At 51.3% G+C, this 22,920-nt stretch overlaps 1 protein-coding gene across 2 annotated transcripts in view; it reads right to left on the bottom strand.

Annotated features, from left to right (window-relative positions):
* The window catches only part of LOC132814594 (cell cycle checkpoint control protein RAD9A-like), a 29,012-nt gene extending 9,005 nt beyond the window's left edge, over positions 1 to 20,007 (bottom strand). For both annotated transcript variants that reach the window (XM_060823537.1, XM_060823538.1), the window contains exons 1-6: positions 19,923 to 20,007; positions 18,253 to 18,323; positions 14,419 to 14,574; positions 13,834 to 13,948; positions 12,617 to 12,716; positions 12,388 to 12,494 (exon numbers count right to left, since the gene is read on the bottom strand). In XM_060823537.1, the coding sequence (XP_060679520.1) occupies positions 12,388 to 12,494; positions 12,617 to 12,716; positions 13,834 to 13,948; positions 14,419 to 14,574; positions 18,253 to 18,323; positions 19,923 to 19,956 (583 nt within the window). In that variant the 5' untranslated portion in view covers positions 19,957 to 20,007. The remainder of the gene's footprint in view (positions 1 to 12,387; positions 12,495 to 12,616; positions 12,717 to 13,833; positions 13,949 to 14,418; positions 14,575 to 18,252; positions 18,324 to 19,922) is intronic.
* Between the last annotated feature and the right edge of the window lie 2,913 nt (positions 20,008 to 22,920).

The following is a 22,920-nucleotide window of genomic DNA, read 5'->3' as shown; positions in this document are numbered from 1 at the left end:
TCTGTACGGTTACACAGGGAGTGACCCTTACTCTGCTGTATAAACACTGACTCTGTACGGTTACACAGCGAGTGACCCTTACCCTGCTGTATAAACACTGACTCTGTACGGTTACACAGCGAGTGACCCTTACCCTGCTGTATAAACACTGACTCTGTACGGTTACACAGCGAGTGACCCTTACCCTGCTGTATAAACCCTGACTCTGTACGGTTACACAGTGAGTGACCCTTACCCTGCTGTATAAACCCTGACTCTGTACGGTTACACAGTGAGTGACCCTTACCCTGCTGTATAAACACTGACTGTGTACGGTTACACAGCGAGTGACCCTTACCCTGCTGTATAAACACTGACCCTGTACGGTTACACAGTGAGTGACCCTTACCCTGCTGTATAAACCCTGACTCTGTACGGTTACACAGTGAGTGACCCTTACCCTGCTGTATAAACCCTGACTCTGTACGGTTACACAGTGACCCTTACCCTGCTGTATAAACCCTGACTCTGAACGGTTACACAGTGAGTGACCCTTACCCTGCTGTATAAACACTAACTCTGTACGGTTACACAGTGAGTGACCCTTACCCTGCTGTATAAACACTGACTCTGTACGGTTACACAGCGAGTGACCCTTACCCTGCTGCATAAAAACTGACTCTGTACGGTTACACAGTGAGTGACCCTTACCCTGCTGTATAAACACTGACTCTGTGCGGTTACACAGTGAGTGACCCTTACCCTGCTGTATAAACACTGACTCTGTACGGTTACACAGTGAGTGACCCTGACCCTGCTGTATAAACACTGACTCTGTACGGTTACACAGTGACCCTTACCCTGCTGTATAAACACGGACTCTGTACGGTTACACAGTGAGTGACCCTTACCCTGCTGTATAAACCCTGACTCTGTACAGTTACACAGTGAGTGACCCTTACCCTGCTGAATAAACACTGACTCTGTACGGTTACACAGTGAGTGACCCTTACCCTGCTGTATAAACACTGACTCTGTACAGTTACACAGTGAGTGACCCTTACCCTGCTGTATAAACCCTGACTCTGTACAGTTACACAGTGAGTGACCCTTACCCTGCTGTATAAACACTGACTCTGTACGGTTACACAGTGTGTGACCCTTACCCTGCTGTATAAACCCTGACTCTGTACGGTTACACAGTGAGTGACCCTTACCCTGCTGTATAAACACTGACTCTGTACGGTTACACAGTGAGTGACCCTTACCCTGCTGTATAAGCACTGACTCTGTACGGTTACACAGTGAGTGACCCTTACCCTGCTGAATAAACACTGACTCTGTACGGTTACACAGTGAGTGACCCTTACCCTGCTGTATAAACCCTGACTCTGTACGGTTACACAGTGAGTGACCCTTACCCTGCTGTATAAACACTGACTCTGTACAGTTACACAGTGAGTGACCCTTACCCTGCTGTATAAACCCTGACTCTGTACGGTTACACAGTGAGTGACCCTTACCCTGCTGTATAAACACTGACTCTGTACGGTTACACAGTGAGTGACCCTTACCCTGCTGTATAAACACTGACCCTGTACGGTTACACAGTGAGTGACCCTTACCCTGCTGTATAAACACTGACTCTGTACGGTTACACAGTGAGTGACCCTTACCCTGCTGTATAAACACTGACCCTGTACGGTTACACAGTGAGTGACCCTTACCCTGCTGAATACACACTGACTCTGTACGGTTACACAGTGAGTGACCCTTACCCTGCTGTATAAACCTGACTCTGTACGGTTCCACAGTGAGTGACCCTTACCCTGCTGTATAAACCCTGACTCTGTACGGTTACACAGTGACCCTAACCCTGCTGTATAAACACTGACTCTGTACGGTTACACAGTGAGTGACCCTTACCCTGCTGTATAAACCCTGACTCTGTACAGTTACACAGTGAGTGACCCTTACCCTGCTGAATAAACACTGACTCTGTACGGTTACACAGTGAGTGACCCTTACCCTGCTGTATAAACACTGACTCTGTACGGTTACACAGTGACCCTTACCCTGCTGTATAAACCCTGACTCTGTACGGTTACACAGTGAGTGACCCTTACCCTGCTGAATAAACACTGACTCTGAACGGTTACACAGTGAGTGACCCTTACCCTGCTGTATAAACACTGACTCTGTACGGTTACACAGTGAGTGACCCTTACCCTGCTGTATAAACCCTGACTCTGTACGGTTACACAGTGAGTGACCCTTACCCTGCTGTATTAACCCTGACTCTGTACGGTTACACAGTGAGTGACGCTTACCCTGCTGTATAAACCCTGACTCTGTACGGTTACACAGTGAGTGACCCTTACCCTGCTGTATTAACCCTGACTCTGTACGGTTACACAGTGAGTGACCCTTACCCTGCTGTATAAACACTGACTCTGTACGGTTACACAGTGAGTGACCCTTACCCTGCTGTATAAACCCTGACTCTGTGCGGTTACACAGTGAGTGACCCTTACCCTGCTGTATAAACACTGACTCTGTACGGTTACACAGTGAGTGACCCTGACCCTGCTGTATAAACACTGACTCTGTACGGTTACACAGTGACCCTTACCCTGCTGTATAAACACGGACTCTGTACGGTTACACAGTGAGTGACCCTTACCCTGCTGTATAAACCCTGACTCTGTACAGTTACACAGTGAGTGACCCTTACCCTGCTGAATAAACACTGACTCTGTACGGTTACACAGTGAGTGACCCTTACCCTGCTGTATAAACACTGACTCTGTACAGTTACACAGTGAGTGACCCTTACCCTGCTGTATAAACCCTGACTCTGTACAGTTACACAGTGAGTGACCCTTACCCTGCTGTATAAACACTGACTCTGTACGGTTACACAGTGTGTGACCCTTACCCTGCTGTATAAACCCTGACTCTGTACGGTTACACAGTGAGTGACCCTTACCCTGCTGTATAAACACTGACTCTGTACGGTTACACAGTGAGTGACCCTTACCCTGCTGTATAAGCACTGACTCTGTACGGTTACACAGTGAGTGACCCTTACCCTGCTGAATAAACACTGACTCTGTCCGGTTACACAGTGAGTGACCCTTACCCTGCTGTATAAACCCTGACTCTGTACGGTTACACAGTGAGTGACCCTTACCCTGCTGTATAAACACTGACTCTGTACAGTTACACAGTGAGTGACCCTTACCCTGCTGTATAAACCCTGACTCTGTACGGTTACACAGTGAGTGACCCTTACCCTGCTGTATAAACACTGACTCTGTACGGTTACACAGTGAGTGACCCTTACCCTGCTGTATAAACACTGACCCTGTACGGTTACACAGTGAGTGACCCTTACCCTGCTGTATAAACACTGACTCTGTACGGTTACACAGTGAGTGACCCTTACCCTGCTGTATAAACACTGACCTGTACGGTTACACAGTGAGTGACCCTTACCCTGCTGAATACACACTGACTCTGTACGGTTACACAGTGAGTGACCCTTACCCTGCTGTATAAACCCTGACTCTGTACGGTTCCACAGTGAGTGACCCTTACCCTGCTGTATAAACCCTGACTCTGTACGGTTACACAGTGACCCTAACCCTGCTGTATAAACACTGACTCTGTACGGTTACACAGTGAGTGACCCTTACCCTGCTGTATAAACCCTGACTCTGTACAGTTACACAGTGAGTGACCCTTACCCTGCTGAATAAACACTGACTCTGTACGGTTACACAGTGAGTGACCCTTACCCTGCTGTATAAACACTGACTCTGTACGGTTACACAGTGACCCTTACCCTGCTGTATAAACCCTGACTCTGTACGGTTACACAGTGAGTGACCCTTACCCTGCTGAATAAACACTGACTCTGAACGGTTACACAGTGAGTGACCCTTACCCTGCTGTATAAACACTGACTCTGTACGGTTACACAGTGAGTGACCCTTACCCTGCTGTATAAACCCTGACTCTGTACGGTTACACAGTGAGTGACCCTTACCCTGCTGTATTAACCCTGACTCTGTACGGTTACACAGTGAGTGACGCTTACCCTGCTGTATAAACCCTGACTCTGTACGGTTACACAGTGAGTGACCCTTACCCTGCTGTATTAACCCTGACTCTGTACGGTTACACAGTGAGTGACCCTTACCCTGCTGTATATACACTGACTCTGTACGGTTACACAGTGAGTGACCCTTACCCTGCTGTATAAACCCTGACTCTGTACGGTTACACAGTGAGTGACCCTTACCCTGCTGTATAAACCCTGACTCTGTACGGTTCCACAGTGAGTGACCCTTACCCTGCTGTATAAACACTGACTCTGTACGGTTACACAGTGAGTGACCCTTACCCTGCTGTATAAATACTGACTCTGTACGGTTTCACAGTGAGTGACCCTTACCCTGCTGTATAAACCCTGACTCTGTACGGTTACACAGTGAGTGACCCTTACCCTGCTGTATAAACCCTGACTCTGTACGGTAACACAGTGAGTGACCCTTACCCTGCTGTATAAACACTGACTCTGTACGGTTACACAGTGAGTGACCCTTACCCTGCTGTATAAACACTGACCCTGTACGGTTACACAGTGAGTGACCCTTACCCTGCTGTATAAACACTGACTCTGTACGGTTACACAGTGAGTGACCCTTACCCTGCTGTATAAACCCTGACTCTGTACGGTTACACAGTGAGTGACCCTTACCCTGCTGAATAAACACTGACTCTGTACGGTTACACAGTGAGAGACCCTTACCCTGCTGTATAAACACTGACTCTGTACGGTTACACAGTGAGTGACCCTTACCCTGCTGAATAAACACTGACTCTGTACGGTTACACAGTGAGTGACCCTTACCCTGCTGTATAAACACTGACTCTGTACGGTTACACAGTGACCCTTACCCTGCTGAATAAACACTGACTCTGTACGGTTACACAGTGAGTGACCCTTACCATGCTGTATAAACACTGACTCTGTACGGTTACACAGCGAGTGACCCTTACCCTGCTGTATAAACACTGACTCTGTACGGTTACACAGTGAGTGACCCTTACCCTGCTGTATAAACACTGACTCTGTACAGTTACACAGCGAGTGACCCTTACCCTACTGTATAAACACTGACTCTGTACGGTTACACAGCGAGTGACCCTTACCCTGCTGTATAATCACTGACACTGTACGGTTACACAGTGAGTGACCCTTACCCTGCTGTATAAACAGTGACTGTCTACGGTTACACAGTGAGTGACCCTTACCCTGCTGTATAAACCTGACTCTGTACGGTTACACAGTGAGTGACCCTTACCCTGCTGTATAAACCCTGACTCTGTACGGTTACACAGTGAGTGACCCTTACCCTGCTGTATAAACCCTGACTCTGTACGGTTACACAGTGACCCTAACCCTGCTGTATAAACACTGACTCTGTACGGTTACACAGTGAGTGACCCTTACCCTGCTGTATAAACCCTGACTCTGTACAGTTACACAGTGAGTGACCCTTACCCTGCTGTATAAACACTGACTCTGTACGGTTACACAGTGAGTGACCCTTACCCTGCTGTATAAACCCTGACTCTGTACGGTTACACAGTGAGTGACCCTTACCCTGCTGTATAAACACTGACTCTGTACGGTTACACAGTGAGTGACCCTTACCCTGCTGTATAAACACTGTGTACGGTTACACAGTGAGTGACCCTTACCCTGCTGTATAAACACTGACTCTGTACGGTTACACAGTGAGTGACCCTTACCCTGCTGTATAAACCCTGACTCTGTACGGTTACACAGTGAGTGACCCTTACCCTGCTGAATAAACACTGACTCTGTACGGTTACACAGTGAGTGACCCTTACCCTGCTGTATAAACCCTGACTCTGTACGGTTACACAGTGAGTGACCCTTACCCTGCTGTATAAACCCTGACTCTGTACGGTTACACAGTGAGTGACCCTTACTCTGCTGTATAAACCCTGACACTGTACGGTTACACAGTGAGTGACCCTTACCCTGCTGTATAAACACTGACTCTGTACGGTTACAAAGTGAGTGACCCTCACCCTGCTGAATAAACACTGACTCTGTACGGTTACACAGTGAGTGACCCTTACCCTGCTGTATAAACACTGACTCTGTACGGTTACACAGTGAGTGACCCTTACCCTGCTGTATAAACCCTGACTCTGTACGGTTACACAGTGAGTGACCCTTACCCTGCTGTATAAACACTGACTCTGTACGGTTACACAGTGAGTGACCCTTACCCTGCTGTATAAACCCTGACTCTGTACGGTTACACAGTGAGTGACCCTTACCCTGCTGTATAAACACTGACTCTGTACGGTTACACAGTGAGTGACCCTTACCCTGCTGTATAAACCCTGACTCTGTACGGTTACACAGTGAGTGACCCTTACCCTGCTGTATAAACCCTGACTCTGTACGGTTACACAGTGAGTGACCCTTACCCTGCTGTATAAACCCTGACTCTGTACGGTTACACAGTGAGTGACCCTTACCCTGCTGAATAAACACTGACTCTGTACGGTTACACAGTGAGTGACCCTTACCCTGCTGTATAAACACTGACTCTGTACGGTTACACAGTGAGTGACCCTTACCCTGCTGTATAAACCCTGACTCTGTACGGTTACACAGTGAGTGACCCTTACTCTGCTGTATAAACCCTGACTCTGTAAGGTTACACAGTGAGTGACCCTTACCCTGCTGAATAAACACTGACTCTGTACGGTTACACAGTGACCCTTACCCTGCTGTATAAACACTGACTCTGTACGGTTACACAGTGAGTGACCCTTACCCTGCTGTATAAACACTGACTCTGTACGGTTACACAGTGACCCTTACCCTGCTGTATAAACACTGACTGTGTACGGTTACACAGTGAGTGACCCTTACCCTGCTGTATAAACACTGACTCTGTACGGTTACACAGTGAGTGACCCTTACCCTGCTGTATAAACCCTGACTCTGTACGGTAACACAGTGAGTGACCCTTACCCTGCTGAATAAACCCTGACTCTGTACGGTTACACAGTGAGTGACCCTTACCCTGCTGAATAAACCCTGACTCTGTACGGTTACACAGTGAGTGACCCTTACCCTGCTGTATAAAACCTGACTCTGTACAGTTACACAGTGAGTGACCCTTACCCTGCTGTATAAACACTGACTCTGTACGGTTACACAGTGAGTGACCCTTACCCTGCTGTATAAACACTGACTCTGTACGGTTACACAGTGAGTGACCCTTACCCTGCTGTATAAACCCTGACTCTGTACAGTTACACAGTGAGTGACCCTTACTCTGCTGTATAAACACTGACTCTGTACGGTTACACAGTGAGTGACCCTTACCCTGCTGTATAAACACTGACTCTGTACGGTTACACAGGGAGTGACCCTTACTCTGCTGTATAAACACTGACTCTGTACGGTTACACAGCGAGTGACCCTTACCCTGCTGTATAAACCCTGACTCTGTACGGTTACACAGCGAGTGACCCTTACCCTGCTGTATAAACACTGACTCTGTACGGTTACACAGCGAGTGACCCTTACCCTGCTGTATAAACACTGACTCTGTACGGTTACACAGCGAGTGACCCTTACCCTGCTGTATAAACCCTGACTCTGTACGGTTACACAGTGAGTGACCCTTACCCTGCTGTATAAACCCTGACTCTGTACGGTTACACAGTGAGTGACCCTTACCCTGCTGTATAAACACTGACTGTGTACGGTTACACAGCGAGTGACCCTTACCCTGCTGTATAAACACTGACCCTGTACGGTTACACAGTGAGTGACCCTTACCCTGCTGTATAAACCCTGACTCTGTACGGTTACACAGTGAGTGACCCTTACCCTGCTGTATAAACACTGACTCTGTACGGTTACACAGTGACCCTTACCCTGCTGTATAAACCCTGACTCTGTACGGTTACACAGTGAGTGACCCTTACCCTGCTGTATAAACCCTGACTCTGTACGGTTACACAGTGAGTGACCCTTACCCTGCTGAATAAACACTGACTCTGTACGGTTACACAGTGAGTGACCCTTACCCTGCTGTATAAACACTGACTCTGTACGGTTACACAGTGACCCTTACCCTGCTGTATAAACCCTGACTCTGTACGGTTACACAGTGAGTGACCCTTACCCTGCTGAATAAACACTGACTCTGAACGGTTACACAGTGAGTGACCCTTACCCTGCTGTATAAACACTAACTCTGTACGGTTACACAGCGAGTGACCCTTACCCTGCTGTATAAACACTGACTCTGTGCGGTTACACAGTGAGTGACCCTTACCCTGCTGTATAAACACTGACTCTGTGCGGTTACACAGTGAGTGACCCTTACCCTGCTGTATAAACACTGACTCTGTACGGTTACACAGTGAGTGACCCTTACCCTGCTGTATAAACACTGACTCTGTGCGGTTACACAGTGAGTGACCCTTACCCTGCTGTATAAACACTGACTCTGTACGGTTACACAGTGAGTGACCCTGACCCTGCTGTATAAACACTGACTCTGTACGGTTACACAGTGACCCTTACCCTGCTGTATAAACACGGACTCTGTACGGTTACACAGTGAGTGACCCTTACCCTGCTGTATAAACCCTGACTCTGTACGGATACACAGTGAGTGACCCTTACCCTGCTGTATAAACACTGACTCTGTACGGTTACACAGTGTGTGACCCTTACCCTGCTGTATAAACCCTGACTCTGTACGGTTACACAGTGAGTGACCCTTACCCTGCTGTATAAACACTGACTCTGTACGGTTACACAGTGAGTGACCCTTACCCTGCTGTATAAGCACTGACTCTGTACGGTTACACAGTGAGTGACCCTTACCCTGCTGTATAAACACTGACTCTGTACGGTTACACAGTGAGTGACCCTTACCCTGCTGTATAAACACTGACTCTGTACGGTTACACAGTGAGTGACCCTTACCCTGCTGTATAAACCCTGACTCTGTACGGTTACACAGTGAGTGACCCTTACCCTGCTGTATAAACACTGACTCTGTACGGTTACACAGTGAGTGACCCTTACCCTGCTGTATAAACACTGACTCTGTACGGTTACACAGTGAGTGACCCTTACCCTGCTGTATAAACACTGACTCTGTGCGGTTACACAGTGAGTGACCCTTACCCTGCTGTATAAACACTGACTCTGTACGGTTACACAGTGAGTGACCCTGACCCTGCTGTATAAACACTGACTCTGTACGGTTACACAGTGACCCTTACCCTGCTGTATAAACACGGACTCTGTACGGTTACACAGTGAGTGACCCTTACCCTGCTGTATAAACCCTGACTCTGTACGGATACACAGTGAGTGACCCTTACCCTGCTGTATAAACACTGACTCTGTACGGTTACACAGTGTGTGACCCTTACCCTGCTGTATAAACCCTGACTCTGTACGGTTACACAGTGAGTGACCCTTACCCTGCTGTATAAACACTGACTCTGTACGGTTACACAGTGAGTGACCCTTACCCTGCTGTATAAGCACTGACTCTGTACGGTTACACAGTGAGTGACCCTTACCCTGCTGTATAAACACTGACTCTGTACGGTTACACAGTGAGTGACCCTTACCCTGCTGTATAAACACTGACTCTGTACGGTTACACAGTGAGTGACCCTTACCCTGCTGTATAAACCCTGACTCTGTACGGTTACACAGTGAGTGACCCTTACCCTGCTGTATAAACACTGACTCTGTACGGTTACACAGTGAGTGACCCTTACTCTGCTGTATAAACACTGACTCTGTACGGTTACACAGTGAGTGACCCTTACCCTGCTGTATAAACACTGACTCTGTACGGTTACACAGTGAGTGACCCTTACCCTGCTGTATAAACCCTGACTCTGTACGGTTCCACAGTGAGTGACCCTTACCCTGCTGTATAAAGCCTGACTCTGTACGGTTACACAGTGACCCTAACCCTGCTGTATAAACACTGACTCTGTACGGTTACACAGTGAGTGACCCTTACCCTGCTGTATAAACCCTGACTCTGTACAGTTACACAGTGAGTGACCCTTACCCTGCTGTATAAACACTGACTCTGTACGGTTACACAGTGAGTGACCCTTACCCTGCTGTATAAACACTGACTCTGTACGGTTACACAGTGAGTGACCCTTACCCTGCTGTATAAACACTGACTCTGTACGGTTACACAGTGAGTGACCCTTACCCTGCTGTATAAACACTGACTCTGTACGGTTACACAGTGAGTGACCCTTACCCTGCTGTATAAACACTGACTCTGTACGGTTACACAGTGAGTGACCCTTACCCTGCTGTATAAACCCTGACTCTGTACGGTTACACAGTGAGTGACCCTTACCCTGCTGTATAAACCCTGACTCTGTACGGTTACACAGTGAGTGACCCTTACCCTGCTGTATAAACCCTGACTCTGTACGGTTCCACAGTGAGTGACCCTTACCCTGCTGTATAAACACTGACTCTGTACGGTTACACAGTGAGTGACCCTTACCCTGCTGTATAAATACTGACTCTGTATGGTTTCACAGTGAGTGACCCTTACCCTGCTGTATAAACCCTGACTCTGTACGGTTACACAGTGAGTGACCCTTACCCTGCTGTATAAACCCTGACTCTGTACGGTAACACAGTGAGTGACCCTTACCCTGCTGTATAAACACTGACTCTGTACGGTTACACAGTGAGTGACCCTTACCCTGCTGTATAAACACTGACCTGTACGGTTACACAGTGAGTGACCCTTACCCTGCTGTATAAACACTGACTCTGTACGGTTACACAGTGAGTGACCCTTACCCTGCTGTATAAACCCTGACTCTGTACGGTTACACAGTGAGTGACCCTTACCCTGCTGAATAAACACTGACTCTGTACGGTTACACAGTGAGAGACCCTTACCCTGCTGTATAAACACTGACTCTGTACGGTTACACAGTGAGTGACCCTTACCCTGCTGAATAAACACTGACTCTGTACGGTTACACAGTGAGTGACCCTTACCCTGCTGTATAAACACTGACTCTGTACGGTTACACAGTGACCCTTACCCTGCTGAATAAACACTGACTCTGTACGGTTACACAGTGAGTGACCCTTACCATGCTGTATAAACACTGACTCTGTACGGTTACACAGCGAGTGACCCTTACCCTGCTGTATAAACACTGACTCTGTACAGTTACACAGCGAGTGACCCTTACCCTGCTGTATAAACACTGACACTGTACGGTTACACAGTGAGTGACCCTTACCCTGCTGTATAAACAGTGACTGTCTACGGTTACACAGTGAGTGACCCTTACCCTGCTGTATAAACACTGACACTGTACGGTTACACAGTGAGTGACCCTTACCCTGCTGTATAAACCCTGACTCTGTACGGTTACACAGTGAGTGACCCTTACCCTGCTGTATAAACCCTGACTCTGTACGGTTACACAGTGACCCTAACCCTGCTGTATAAACACTGACTCTGTACGGTTACACAGTGAGTGACCCTTACCCTGCTGTATAAACCCTGACTCTGTACAGTTACACAGTGAGTGACCCTTACCCTGCTGTATAAACACTGACTCTGTATGGTTACACAGTGAGTGACCCTTACCCTGCTGTATAAACCCTGACTCTGTACGGTTACACAGTGAGTGACCCTTACCCTGCTGTATAAACCCTGACTCTGTACGGTTACACAGTGAGTGACCCTTACCCTGCTGTATAAACACTGACTCTGTACGGTTACACAGTGAGTGACCCTTACCCTGCTGTATAAACCCTGACTCTGTACGGTTACACAGTGAGTGACCCTTACCCTGCTGTATAAACCCTGACTCTGTACGGTTCCACAGTGATTGACCCTTACCCTGCTGTATAAACACTGACTCTGTACGGTTACACAGTGAGTGACCCTTACCCTGCTGTATAAATCCTGACTCTGTACGGTTTCACAGTGAGTGACCCTTACCCTGCTGTATAAACCCTGACTCTGTACGGTTACACAGTGAGTGACCCTTACCCTGCTGTATAAACCCTGACTCTGTACGGTAACACAGTGAGTGACCCTTACCCTGCTGTATAAACACTGACTCTGTACGGTTACACAGTGAGTGACCCTTACCCTGCTGTATAAACACTGACCCTGTACGGTTACACAGTGAGTGACCCTTACCCTGCTGTATAAACCCTGACACTGTACGGTTACACAGTGAGTGACCCTTACCCTGCTGTATAAACACTGACTCTGTACGGTCTGTGGTGATTACCTGTCTCGGGCTCGATGTAGTTCCGGAAGTAGACCCGCCCACCTTTAACCTCGAGCGTCACCTCCTCTAGGTTGGCGGGGAAGTGTACGACTGTGTCTGTCAGTAACCTGGGCAGGCAGAGAGCAGGCCGGGTTAGCATTCCCCCTGTCTGGGAGGGGAGCACACCCCGTCCCTTCACACCCCACCCCCCCTCACACACACACACTGCTCACAACATCTGCACACTCACTTGGGCTGCACACGCAGAGTGTTCGGGCAGAGTTCCTTGTCATAGACAGCTTGTAGCGTCTCAGAGTCCTGTATGGCGAGGTTGTGCGTTTTCGTGATACCTGGGGAAGGGGACAGACAGGAATTCATTATCCCGGAGAACAGGGAGCGCACGCACACACGCAGTCGGTCAAAGCATCCTTCCCTTCGCCCGCATTCAGTCTGCCAGGGCCCCAGACCCACCCTCAACCTACATCGTACGATACCACCCCAGTCCCAAACTCCCAGGGAGGTGCGGGAATGGATTTCCAAATCAGGATCTAGAACGTGCTGCCTGAGAGTGTGGGGGAGGGAGGGTCATTCGAGGGGTTAGGGTGTGGGACGTGCTGCCTGAGGGTGTGGGGGAGGGAGGGTCATTCGAGGGGTTAGGGTGTGGGACGTGCTGCCTGAGAGTGTGGGGGAGGGAGGGTCATTCGAGGGGTTAGGGTGTGGGACGTGCTGCCTGAGGGTGTGGGGGGGAGGGAGGGTCATTCGAGGGGTTAGGGTGTGGGACGTGCTGCCTGAGGGTGTGGGGGAGGGAGGGTCATTCGAGGGGTTAGGGTGTGGGACGTGCTGCCTGAGAGTGTGGGGGAGGGAGGGTCATTCGAGGGGTTAGGGTGTGGGACGTGCTGCCTGAGGTTGTGGGGGAGGGAGGGTCATTCGAGGGGTTAGGGTGTGGGACGTGCTGCCTGAGGGTGTGGGGGGAGGGAGGGTCATTCGAGGGGTTAGGGTGTGGGACGTGCTGCCTGAGGGTGTGGGGGGAGGGAGGGTCATTCGAGGGGTTAGGGTGTGGGACGTGCTGCCTGAGAGTGTGGGGGGAGGGAGGGCCATTCGAGGGGTTAGGGTCTGGGACGTGCTGCCTGAGGGTGTGGGGGGAGGGAGGGTCATTCGAGCCCCTCACCCTCTCCGTCCCTCCCTGGGTCCGAATCCTGGAATCCCCTCCCTCAGGGACACTGTGGGTCTGCCCTACAGCACAGGGTTCAGGAAGGCAGCTCACCCCCACACTCTCGAGCAGGGGCAACTAGGGACGGGGTCAAGAAATTGTATGAAGCACGAGCATCCACTGGCGCTACATCAATGAAGGCAGGAAACCGTTATGTGACCCAGATCCACAGCAGCGGTGGCGGGGTGGTGGACTCTGACCTGAGGTGGCCAGGGATAAGGCGATCGGAGACCGAAACCGTTAGCAGCAGCCCTCACCGTACTTGCAGAGCAGTTGGATGATGAGCTGGTCCATCCCACGGCCCAGCGCCATCTTGCATTTCTCCACTGTCTTCTCGAGCGTCGCTGGGGACTTGAAGACAGCGAGCACTGACTAAAGGGGTGGGGGGGGTCAGAGAGAGGGGGGTAAGGGGTGAATCAGACGGTCCTCAAACAACACAGCGCACAAACACACAGCCAGGAGGGGAGCAACCACAGATGGGATCTGGGCCAGGGAGGGGCTAACAGACCGATGGGCAGAGTGACCCAGGAGGTTAGATACAGAGAGTGCGGCTGAGAGCAGGGGAGAGAGAGGCACACACACACACACACACACACACACACACAGCGCAGGGTTACAACGCACAGAGAGAGAGAGAAAGAGAACTGTTCCCTCAGCACTGACCCTCCGACAGCGCCCACTCCCTCAGCACTGACCCTCGGACTGTGCCCACTCCCTCTGCCCTGACCCTCCGACAGGGACCCCTCCCTCAGCACTAACCCTCCGACAGTGCCCGCTCCCTCAGCACTGACCCTCCGACAGTGCCCACTCCCTCAGCACTGACCCTCGGACTGTGCCCACACCTTCATCACGATTTTACAGCGGAAATTCTCCGTTTGGGATGGAGAGCCATCAGCCTCAGATGTCGGATTTCCAGGATCATATTTCTGGAAGAAGGCAGGAGCGAAAAGGAAACTGGCAAAAGCCGACCGGGAGGAGTTCACCGTCCGGACAGCGAGCTGCGGGAATGTGGAGAATACGGCATCGTCAGAAATCAGCAATTCAGATACCTCAGCTCCTGTACACTGCCTGGTGTCACTCAGTCCCCCCTCTCTCTCAGGGAAATATCTGTACACTGACTGGTGTCACTCAGTCCCCCCTCTCTCTCAGGGAAATATCTGTACACTGACTGGTGTCACTCAGTCCCCCCTCTCTCTCAGGGAAATATCTGTACACTGACTGGTGTCTCTCAGTCCCCCCTCTCTCTCAGGGAGATATCTGTACACTGACTGGTGTCTCTCAGTCCCCTCTCTCTCTCAGGGAGATATCTGTACACTGACTGGTGTCTCTCAGTCCCCTCTCTCTCTCAGGGAGATATCTGTACACTGACTGGTGTCTCTCAGTCCCCTCTCTCTCTCAGGGAGATATCTGTACACTGACTGGTGTCTCTCAGTCCCTCTCTCTCTCTCTCAGGGAGATATCTGTACACTGACTGGTGTCTCTCAGTCCCCTCTCTCTCTCTCAGGGAGATATCTGTACACTGACTGGCGTCTCTCAGTAGTTGTATTTGAGTCCCTTGGCCAGTATAGTTCTTTCCATGTCTGTGAGCTGTCTGTGGGAGAGGTTTTTAACCCAGGTGTGTGTTGTAGTGTCCTCCTTTTTGTGGGTTAGTTTGTTCATTTTTTCTTTTAGTGCTGTTTTTTTGAGAAGTGTTGTCCTGTTCTGTCCTATAGTGACAGCCTGTTCTATGGCTAGGGTCCATTCCTGATTAGTGGTTTTCAAAGTTAAGAACTATACTGGCCTAGGGACTCAAATACAACTACAGGGATGCCAACACAGCAGACTTCCTAGCAGCACTAGAATGCACACTCAGGAACAATGGACTGACAGAAGAGACACAACAAACAGTGAGACAAACGGTCGTACCTATGATGATAAGAAAACGACATACACATAACCTCAACACCAAGGAGAGGGAAGCACTGAAAGCACTGAAAAATGACAAAAACATAATCATACTACCGGCAGATAAAGGCAGAATGACGGTCATCCTAGATAAATCAGACTACATCAATAAAGCACAACACCTACTAGCAGACACCAACACCTACCAAATGAAGGATTCCGACCCCACACCACAACTCACCAATAGAATAAACAACACACTAAGGAATCTACAAAAAAACGGACAGATAACCAAAGCGGACCAGCAAAGAATGAAACCTGAAAGCAACAACACCCCCAGATTCTACGGACTACCCAAAGTACACAAACCAGACATCCCACTCAGACCCATAGTATCACTACCAGGGACACCAGCATACAAACTGGCCAAAGAACTACAACAAAAACTGAAACACCTGGTCAGCGGATCCAAACACTCCATACAATCAACACAGGAATTCTTGGACATCATCAGGAATACACACATAGACAAAGAAGAAACCATGGTAGCATTCGACGTGACGGCACTGTTCACTTCAATTGACAAAACCCTAGCCAGAGAAACAATAGCCAACCTACTGGACATACATAACAGAACACAGGAGGCCGAACCTATCAACAAGGACGGCATACTTAAACTACTGGACCTGTGCCTCACCACACACTTTACATTCAACAATCAGATATACGAACAAATCAACGGAACACCCATGGGATCACCAATCTCGGGACTCATAGCAGAGGCAGTTATGCAAAGGTTAGAACAAACAGCCATACCACAAATCCAACCCAAACTCTGGGTCAGATACGTCGATGACACCTTTGTAATCATCAAAAACACAGAAATAGAAAAAACACACCGAATCATCAACGCCACACTCACAGGAATCCGATTCACACGAGAAGAGGAAAAGGACAGCCAACTCCCATTCCTAGACGTGTTAGTAGAGAGAACAGCCAACAGAGAATTCACCACAAGGGTACACAGGAAACCAACACACACAGACCAAGTCTTAAACTATGAAAGTAACCACCCCAACACACACAAACAAAGCTGCATCAGGACACTATTCAAAAGGGCCACAACACACTGCAGTACACCAGAACTGCGAAAAGAGGAAGAGGAACACTATACAAGGTATTCGCCAAAAACGGATACCCACGCAACTTTATCACCAGATGCCTAAGAGATAGACCACGGAACGAGGACATGCCACAACCAAAAGGACTAGCCACACTACCATACGTCAGGAGTGTTTCAGAACTGACAGCCAGACTACTGCGACCCTTAGGACTCATAACAGCACACAAACCAACAGCCACGCTCAGACAACAACTCACTAGAACAAAGGACCCAATAGCCAGCACGAGCCAAACTAACGTAGTTTACAAAATACCATGCAAGGACTGCACAAAACACTATATAGGACAAACAGGAAGACAGCTAACAATCCGCATCCACGAACATCAGCTAGCCACAAAACGACACGACCAGCTATCTCTAGTAGCCACACACCCAGACAACAAGCAACATGAATTTGACTGGGAAAACACCACTATCATAGGGCAAGCCAGACAGAGAACAGCCAGGGAATTCCTAGAGGCATGGCATTCATCCACAAACTCCATCAACAAACACATCGACCTGGACCCAATATACCAACCACTACAGCGGACAGCTGAAACTGACACCCGGAAGCGGCAAGGACAGACCACTAATAAATACCGGAAGAAACATCAAAGCAGCGCTTCACAGGAGGCTCCCACCGCACTGATGATGTTCCCTAGCCAGGGAACGAAACGTTTGCAGCAAAAACTTCCAGCTCGGCGAGCAGAACCACAACAACGGATACCCGAGCTACATATCTTCAACCAGACTTTAAATATCTGTACACTGACTGGTGTCTCTCAGTCCCCTCTCTCTCTCTCAGGGAGATATCTGTACACTGCCTGGTGTCTCTCAGTCCCATCTCTCTCTCTCTCAGGGAGATATCTGTACACTGACTGGTGTCTCTCAGTCCCCTCCCTCTCTCTCTCAGGGAGATATCTGTACACTGCCTTGTGTCTCTCAGTCCCCTCTCTCTCTCTCAGGGAGATATCTGTACACTGACTGGTATCTCTCCATCCCCTCTCTCTCTCAGGGAGATATCTGTACACTGACTGGTGTCTCTCAGTCCCCTCTCTCTCTCTCAGGGAGATATCTGTACACTGACTGGGGTCTCTCAGTCCCCTCTCTCTCTCTCAGGGAGATATCTGTACACTGACTGGTGTCTCTCAGTCCCCTCTCTCTCTCTCAGGGAGATATCTGTACACTGACTGGGGTCTCTCAGTCCCCTCTCTCTCTCTCAGGGAGATATCTGTACACTGACTGGTGTCTCTCAGTCCCCTCTCTCTCTCAGGGAGATATCTGTACACTGATGGTGTCTCTCAGTCCCCTCTCTCTCTCAGGGAGATATCTGTACACTGACTGGTGTCTCTCAGTCCCCCCTCTCTCTCTCAGGGAGATATCTGTACACTGACTGGTATCTCTCAGTCCCCTCTCTCTCTCTCAGGGAGATATCTGTACACTGACTGGTGTCTCTCAGTCCCCTCTCTCTCTCAGGGAGATATCTGTACACTGACTGGTGTCTCTCAGTCCCCTCTCTCTCTCAGGGAGATATCTGTACACTGACTGGTGTCTCTCAGTCCTCTCTCTCTCTCTCTCTCAGGGAGATATCTGTACACTGACTGGTGTCTCTCAAAGTAATACTCACGCCTTCATCAAGTGCCTCAAGGTAACAGTCTTCCCCGATGCGAGAGAGTGCGTGTATGGCTCTGCCAATAACTGAACCCAAAAAAATACAGAAAACACGTTTCTCTCAATATTAGAAGATAAAACTCAATTAAGCACCGCAATTCCTGAGTGTTATGTGTGATACAGTCAGTCAGTCAGTGCTGAGGGAGTGGGCACTGTCGGAGGGTCAATGCTGAGGGAGTGCCGCACTGTCGGAGGGTCAGTGCTGAGGGAGTGCCGCACTGTTGGAGGGTCAGTGCTGAGGGAGTGGGCACTGTCGGAGGGTCAGTGCTGAGGGAGCGGGCACTGTCGGAGGGTCAGTGCTGAGGGAGCGGGCACTGTCGGAGGGTCAGTGCTGAGGGAGTGGGCACTGTCGGAGGGTCAGTGCTGAGGGAGTGGGCACTGTCGGGGGGTCGGTGCTGAGGGAGTGGGCTCTGTCGGAGGGTCAGTGCTGAGGGAGTGGACACTGTCGGAGGGTCAGTGCTGAGGGAGTGGGCACTGTCGGAGGGTCAGTGCTGAGGGAGAGGGCTCTGTCGGAGGGTCAGTGCTGAGGAAGTGGGCTCTGTCGGAGGGTCGGTGCTGAGGGAGTGGGCCATTGTTTCCGATGTAGTGACCCTTCCTCAGACACAGACACATTGGGCTCTTCCAACCCCCTCCCTGACTCAGGTTTCAATGTTTCGTGGGGAGGGGACCATGTCAGGGAGTGAGGGCTCGGGGTTAGGGGTCAGTGATAGGAGCTGAGGGGTCAGTGTTAGTTGATGAGGGGGTCAGAGATTATGGTGAAGGGTTCAGGGTCAGGGTTGGGTGGTGAGGGAACCTGGGTTACTGGGATGGGCGGTCAGTGTGAGGGGTCTGGGCTCAGGGTCACGGGTGAGGGGTCTGGGCTCACGGTCAGGGGTGAGGGGTCAGGGGTCTGGTCTCAGGGTCAGGGTAGAGGGGTCTGGTCTCAGGGTCAGGGGTGAGGGGTCTGGTCTCAGGGTCAGGAGTGATGGGTCTGGGCTCAGGGTCAGGTTGAGGGGTCAGGGGTGAGGGGTCTGGGCTCAGGGTCAGGGGTGAGGGGTCCGGGCTCACGGTCAGGGGTGAGGGGTCTGGTCTCAGGGTCAGGGGTGAGGTGTTTGGGTGAAGGGTCAGGGGTGAGGGGTCTGGGCTCAGGGTCAGGGGTGAGGGGTCTGGGCTCACGGTCAGGGGTGAGGGGTCTGGTCTCAGGGTCAGGGGTGAGGTGTTTGGGTGAAGGGTCAGGGGTGAGGGGTCTGGGCTCAGGGTCAGGGGTGAGGGGTCCGGGCTCACGGTCAGGGGTGAGGGGTCTGGTCTCAGGGTCAGGGGTGAGGTGTTTGGGTGAAGGGTCAGGGGTGAGGGGTCTGGGCTCGGGCTCAGGGTCAGGGGTGAGGGGTCTGGGCTCAGGGTCAGGGGTGAGGGGTCTGGGCTCAGGGGTGAGGGGTCTGTTCTCAGGGTCAGGAGTGAGGGGTCAGGGGTGAGGGGTCTGGTCTCAGGGTCGGGGTGAGGGGTCAGGGGTGAGGGATCTGGTCTCAGGGTCAGGGGTGAGGTGTTTGGGTGAGGGGTCTGGGCTCACGGTCAGGGGTGAGGGGTCAGGGTGATTGCCCCCTGACTGCTCACGTTAACCCCGGGTTAAGGGTCATGACCCCCCCTTACCGCTGACGTTGCCCCCCGTCACCACGAGCCTCATCCCCGGATCCTGGATCCTCCTCCGCGCCGCAAACCGGGATCGATCAGCATCCCGCCCTCCCATTGGCTGCCGCCGAACACCACCTACCTTCCAACAACGCGCCTTCCCATTGGCCGCCACGAGCCCCGTTACCCGGATGTGCCAACAATGAGCGGAGCCACGTGCCCCGCGGTGACGTTACCCGGATGTGCCAACAATGAGCGGAGCCGCGTGCCCCGCAGTGACGTTTCCCGGATGTACCAGCAATGAGCGGAGCCACGTGCCCCGCAGTGACGTTACCCGGATGTGCCAACAATGAGCGGAGCCACGTGCCCCGCGGTGACGTTACCCGGATGTGCCTTAAAGGCGGTATAACCCTATGCCGCATTAAAAGGCTGTGGACCGAAATTCCACACAATGGGCAGGACCTTGACCTCAGCCGTTCGGCCCGTCGCCCCTGCTCGCCCAATTCCACCATGACCATGATTATGCACCAAAAAACAGAGGCAAAACTCAGGGTTACTGACTCTGCACCAATTGGGCATCATCAGGGGAACATACTTTCAATGCAAGGAGAAAGTTGGAAATTAACAGGGTGGGCCATTCAGCCCATCGTGCCTGCTCTCCTCTTCAATGGGAAGCACAGTGGTGCGCACTGCTGCCTCACAGCAGCCAGAGACTGGGTTCAATCACACCCTCGGGCGACTGTGTGGATTTTGCACATTCTCCCCCACCCCCAACCCCCACCGCCCCCCCACCACCCACCCCGTGTCTGTGTGGGGTTTCCTCCCACGGTCCAAACATGTGCAGGTTAGGGTGGATTGGCCATGGGAAATTGTCCCATAGTGCCCAGGGATGTGCAGGTTAGGGTGGATTGGCCATGGGAAATTGTCCCATAGTGCCCAGGGATGTGCAGGTTAGGGTGGGTTGGCCATGGGAAATTGTCCCATAGTGCCCAGGGATGTGCAGGTTAGGGTGGGTTGGCCGTGCTAAATTGCCCTGCAGTGTTTAGTGTAGGGGGGAATGGGTCTGGCTGGGTTGCTGTTCGACGGGTCGGTGTGGGCTTTGTTGGGCCGAAGGGCCTGTTTCCACACTGTCAGTCATCTCATCTAATCTCGCTCAGTGACTGATCCTCTCACCAAAGAAAGATGGAGGGTGTGTGGGGGGGAATCTCATTGAAACCTGCAGAATACTGAACGGCCTGGACCGAGTGGATTCTACATACGTTCCCCACTGACATTCCGGACCCCACCCACACCCTCCACCTCCTGCAAGACTTCCGTTTCCCTGGCCCCCAATGCCTCATCTTCACCGTGGATATCTAATCCCTCTACACCTCCATCCGCCATGACCAGAGCCTCCAAGCCCTCGATTGTTTCCTCTCCAGACGTCCCCAACAGTACCCTTCCACCGACACTCTCATTCGTTTGGCCGAACTGCTCCTCACCCTTAACAATTTCTCCTTCAAATCCTCCCACTTCCTCCAGACCAAAGGGGGTAGCCATGGGCACCCGTATGGGCCCCAGCTATGCCTGTCTCTTTGTAGGCTACGTAGAACAGTTGATCTTCCGTAATTACACCGGCACCACTCCCCACCTCTTCCTCCGCTACATTGGTGACTGCATTGGCGCCACCTCGTGCTCCCGCGAGGAGGTTGAGCAATTCATCAACTTCACCAACGCATTCCACCCTGACCTTAAATTTACCTGGACCATCTCTGACACCTCCCTCCCCTTCCTGGACCTCTCCATCTCCATCAACTCAACACTGACATATTTTACAAACCCACCGACTCCCACAGCTACCTGGATTACACCTCTTCCCCACCCTACCTCCTGCAAAAATGCCATCCCGTATTCCCAAATCCACTGCCGTATCTGCTCCCAGGAGGACCAGTTCCACCACAGAACACACCAGATGGCCTCCTTCTTTAGAGACCGCAATTTCCCTTCCCACGTGGTTAAAGATGCCCTCCAACGCATCTCATCCTGATCCCGCACCTCCGCCCTCAGACCACACCCCTCCAACCGTAACAAGGACAGAACGCCCCTGGTGCTCACCTTCCACCCTACCAACCTTCGCATAAACCAAATCATCCGCCGACATTTCCGCCACCTCCAAAAAGACCCCACCCCCAGGGATATATTTCCCTCCCCACCCCTTTCCGCCTTCCGCAAAGACCGTTCCCTCCGTGACTACCTGGTCAGATCCACGCCCCCCCCCTACAAACCACCCTCCCATCCTGGCACCTTCCCCTGCCACCGCAGGAACTGTAAAACCTGTGCTCACACCTCCTCCCTCACCTCTATCCAAGGCCCTAAAGGAGCCTTCCACATCCATCAAAGTTTTATCTGCACATCCACTAGTATCATTTATTGTATCCGTTGCTCCCGATGCGGTCTCCTCTACATGGGGGAGACTGGGCGCCTCCTAGCAGAGCGCTTTAGGGAACATCTCCGGGACACCCGCACCAATCAACCACACCGCCCCGTGGCCTAACATTTCAACTCCCCCTCCCACTCTGCCGAGGACATGGAGGTCCTGGGCCTCCTTCACCGCCGCTCCCTCACCACCAGACGCCTGGAGGAGGAACGCCTCATCTTCCGCCTCGGAACACTTCAACCCCAGGGCATCAATGTGGACTTCAACAGCTTCCTCATTTCCCCTTCCCCCACCTCACCCCAGTCCCTGCCTTCCAGCTCAGCACTGTCCCCATGACCTGTCCTACCTGCCTATCCACCCTTCCCACCCTCCCATCCAGTCCACCCTCCTCTCTGACCTGTCACCATCACACGCCCTGAGGATTTGCAGATGTCAGTGTTGGACTTGGGGGTGGACAAAGTTAAAATTCACACAACCCCAGGTTAGGGTCCAACAGGTTTATTTGGAAGCACTAGCTTCTGGTGCGCTGCTCCTTCACCGGCTGGTGGACACTGCGAGACGTGTCAGAGTGTGGGCATAGATACCACCATTCTGCGTGGAGAC

This window comes from Hemiscyllium ocellatum, unplaced genomic scaffold (genome assembly GCF_020745735.1).
Source record: "Hemiscyllium ocellatum isolate sHemOce1 unplaced genomic scaffold, sHemOce1.pat.X.cur. scaffold_871_pat_ctg1, whole genome shotgun sequence".
NCBI lineage: Eukaryota > Metazoa > Chordata > Chondrichthyes > Orectolobiformes > Hemiscylliidae > Hemiscyllium > Hemiscyllium ocellatum.
This window is presented reverse-complemented; position numbering and strand designations above follow the sequence as displayed.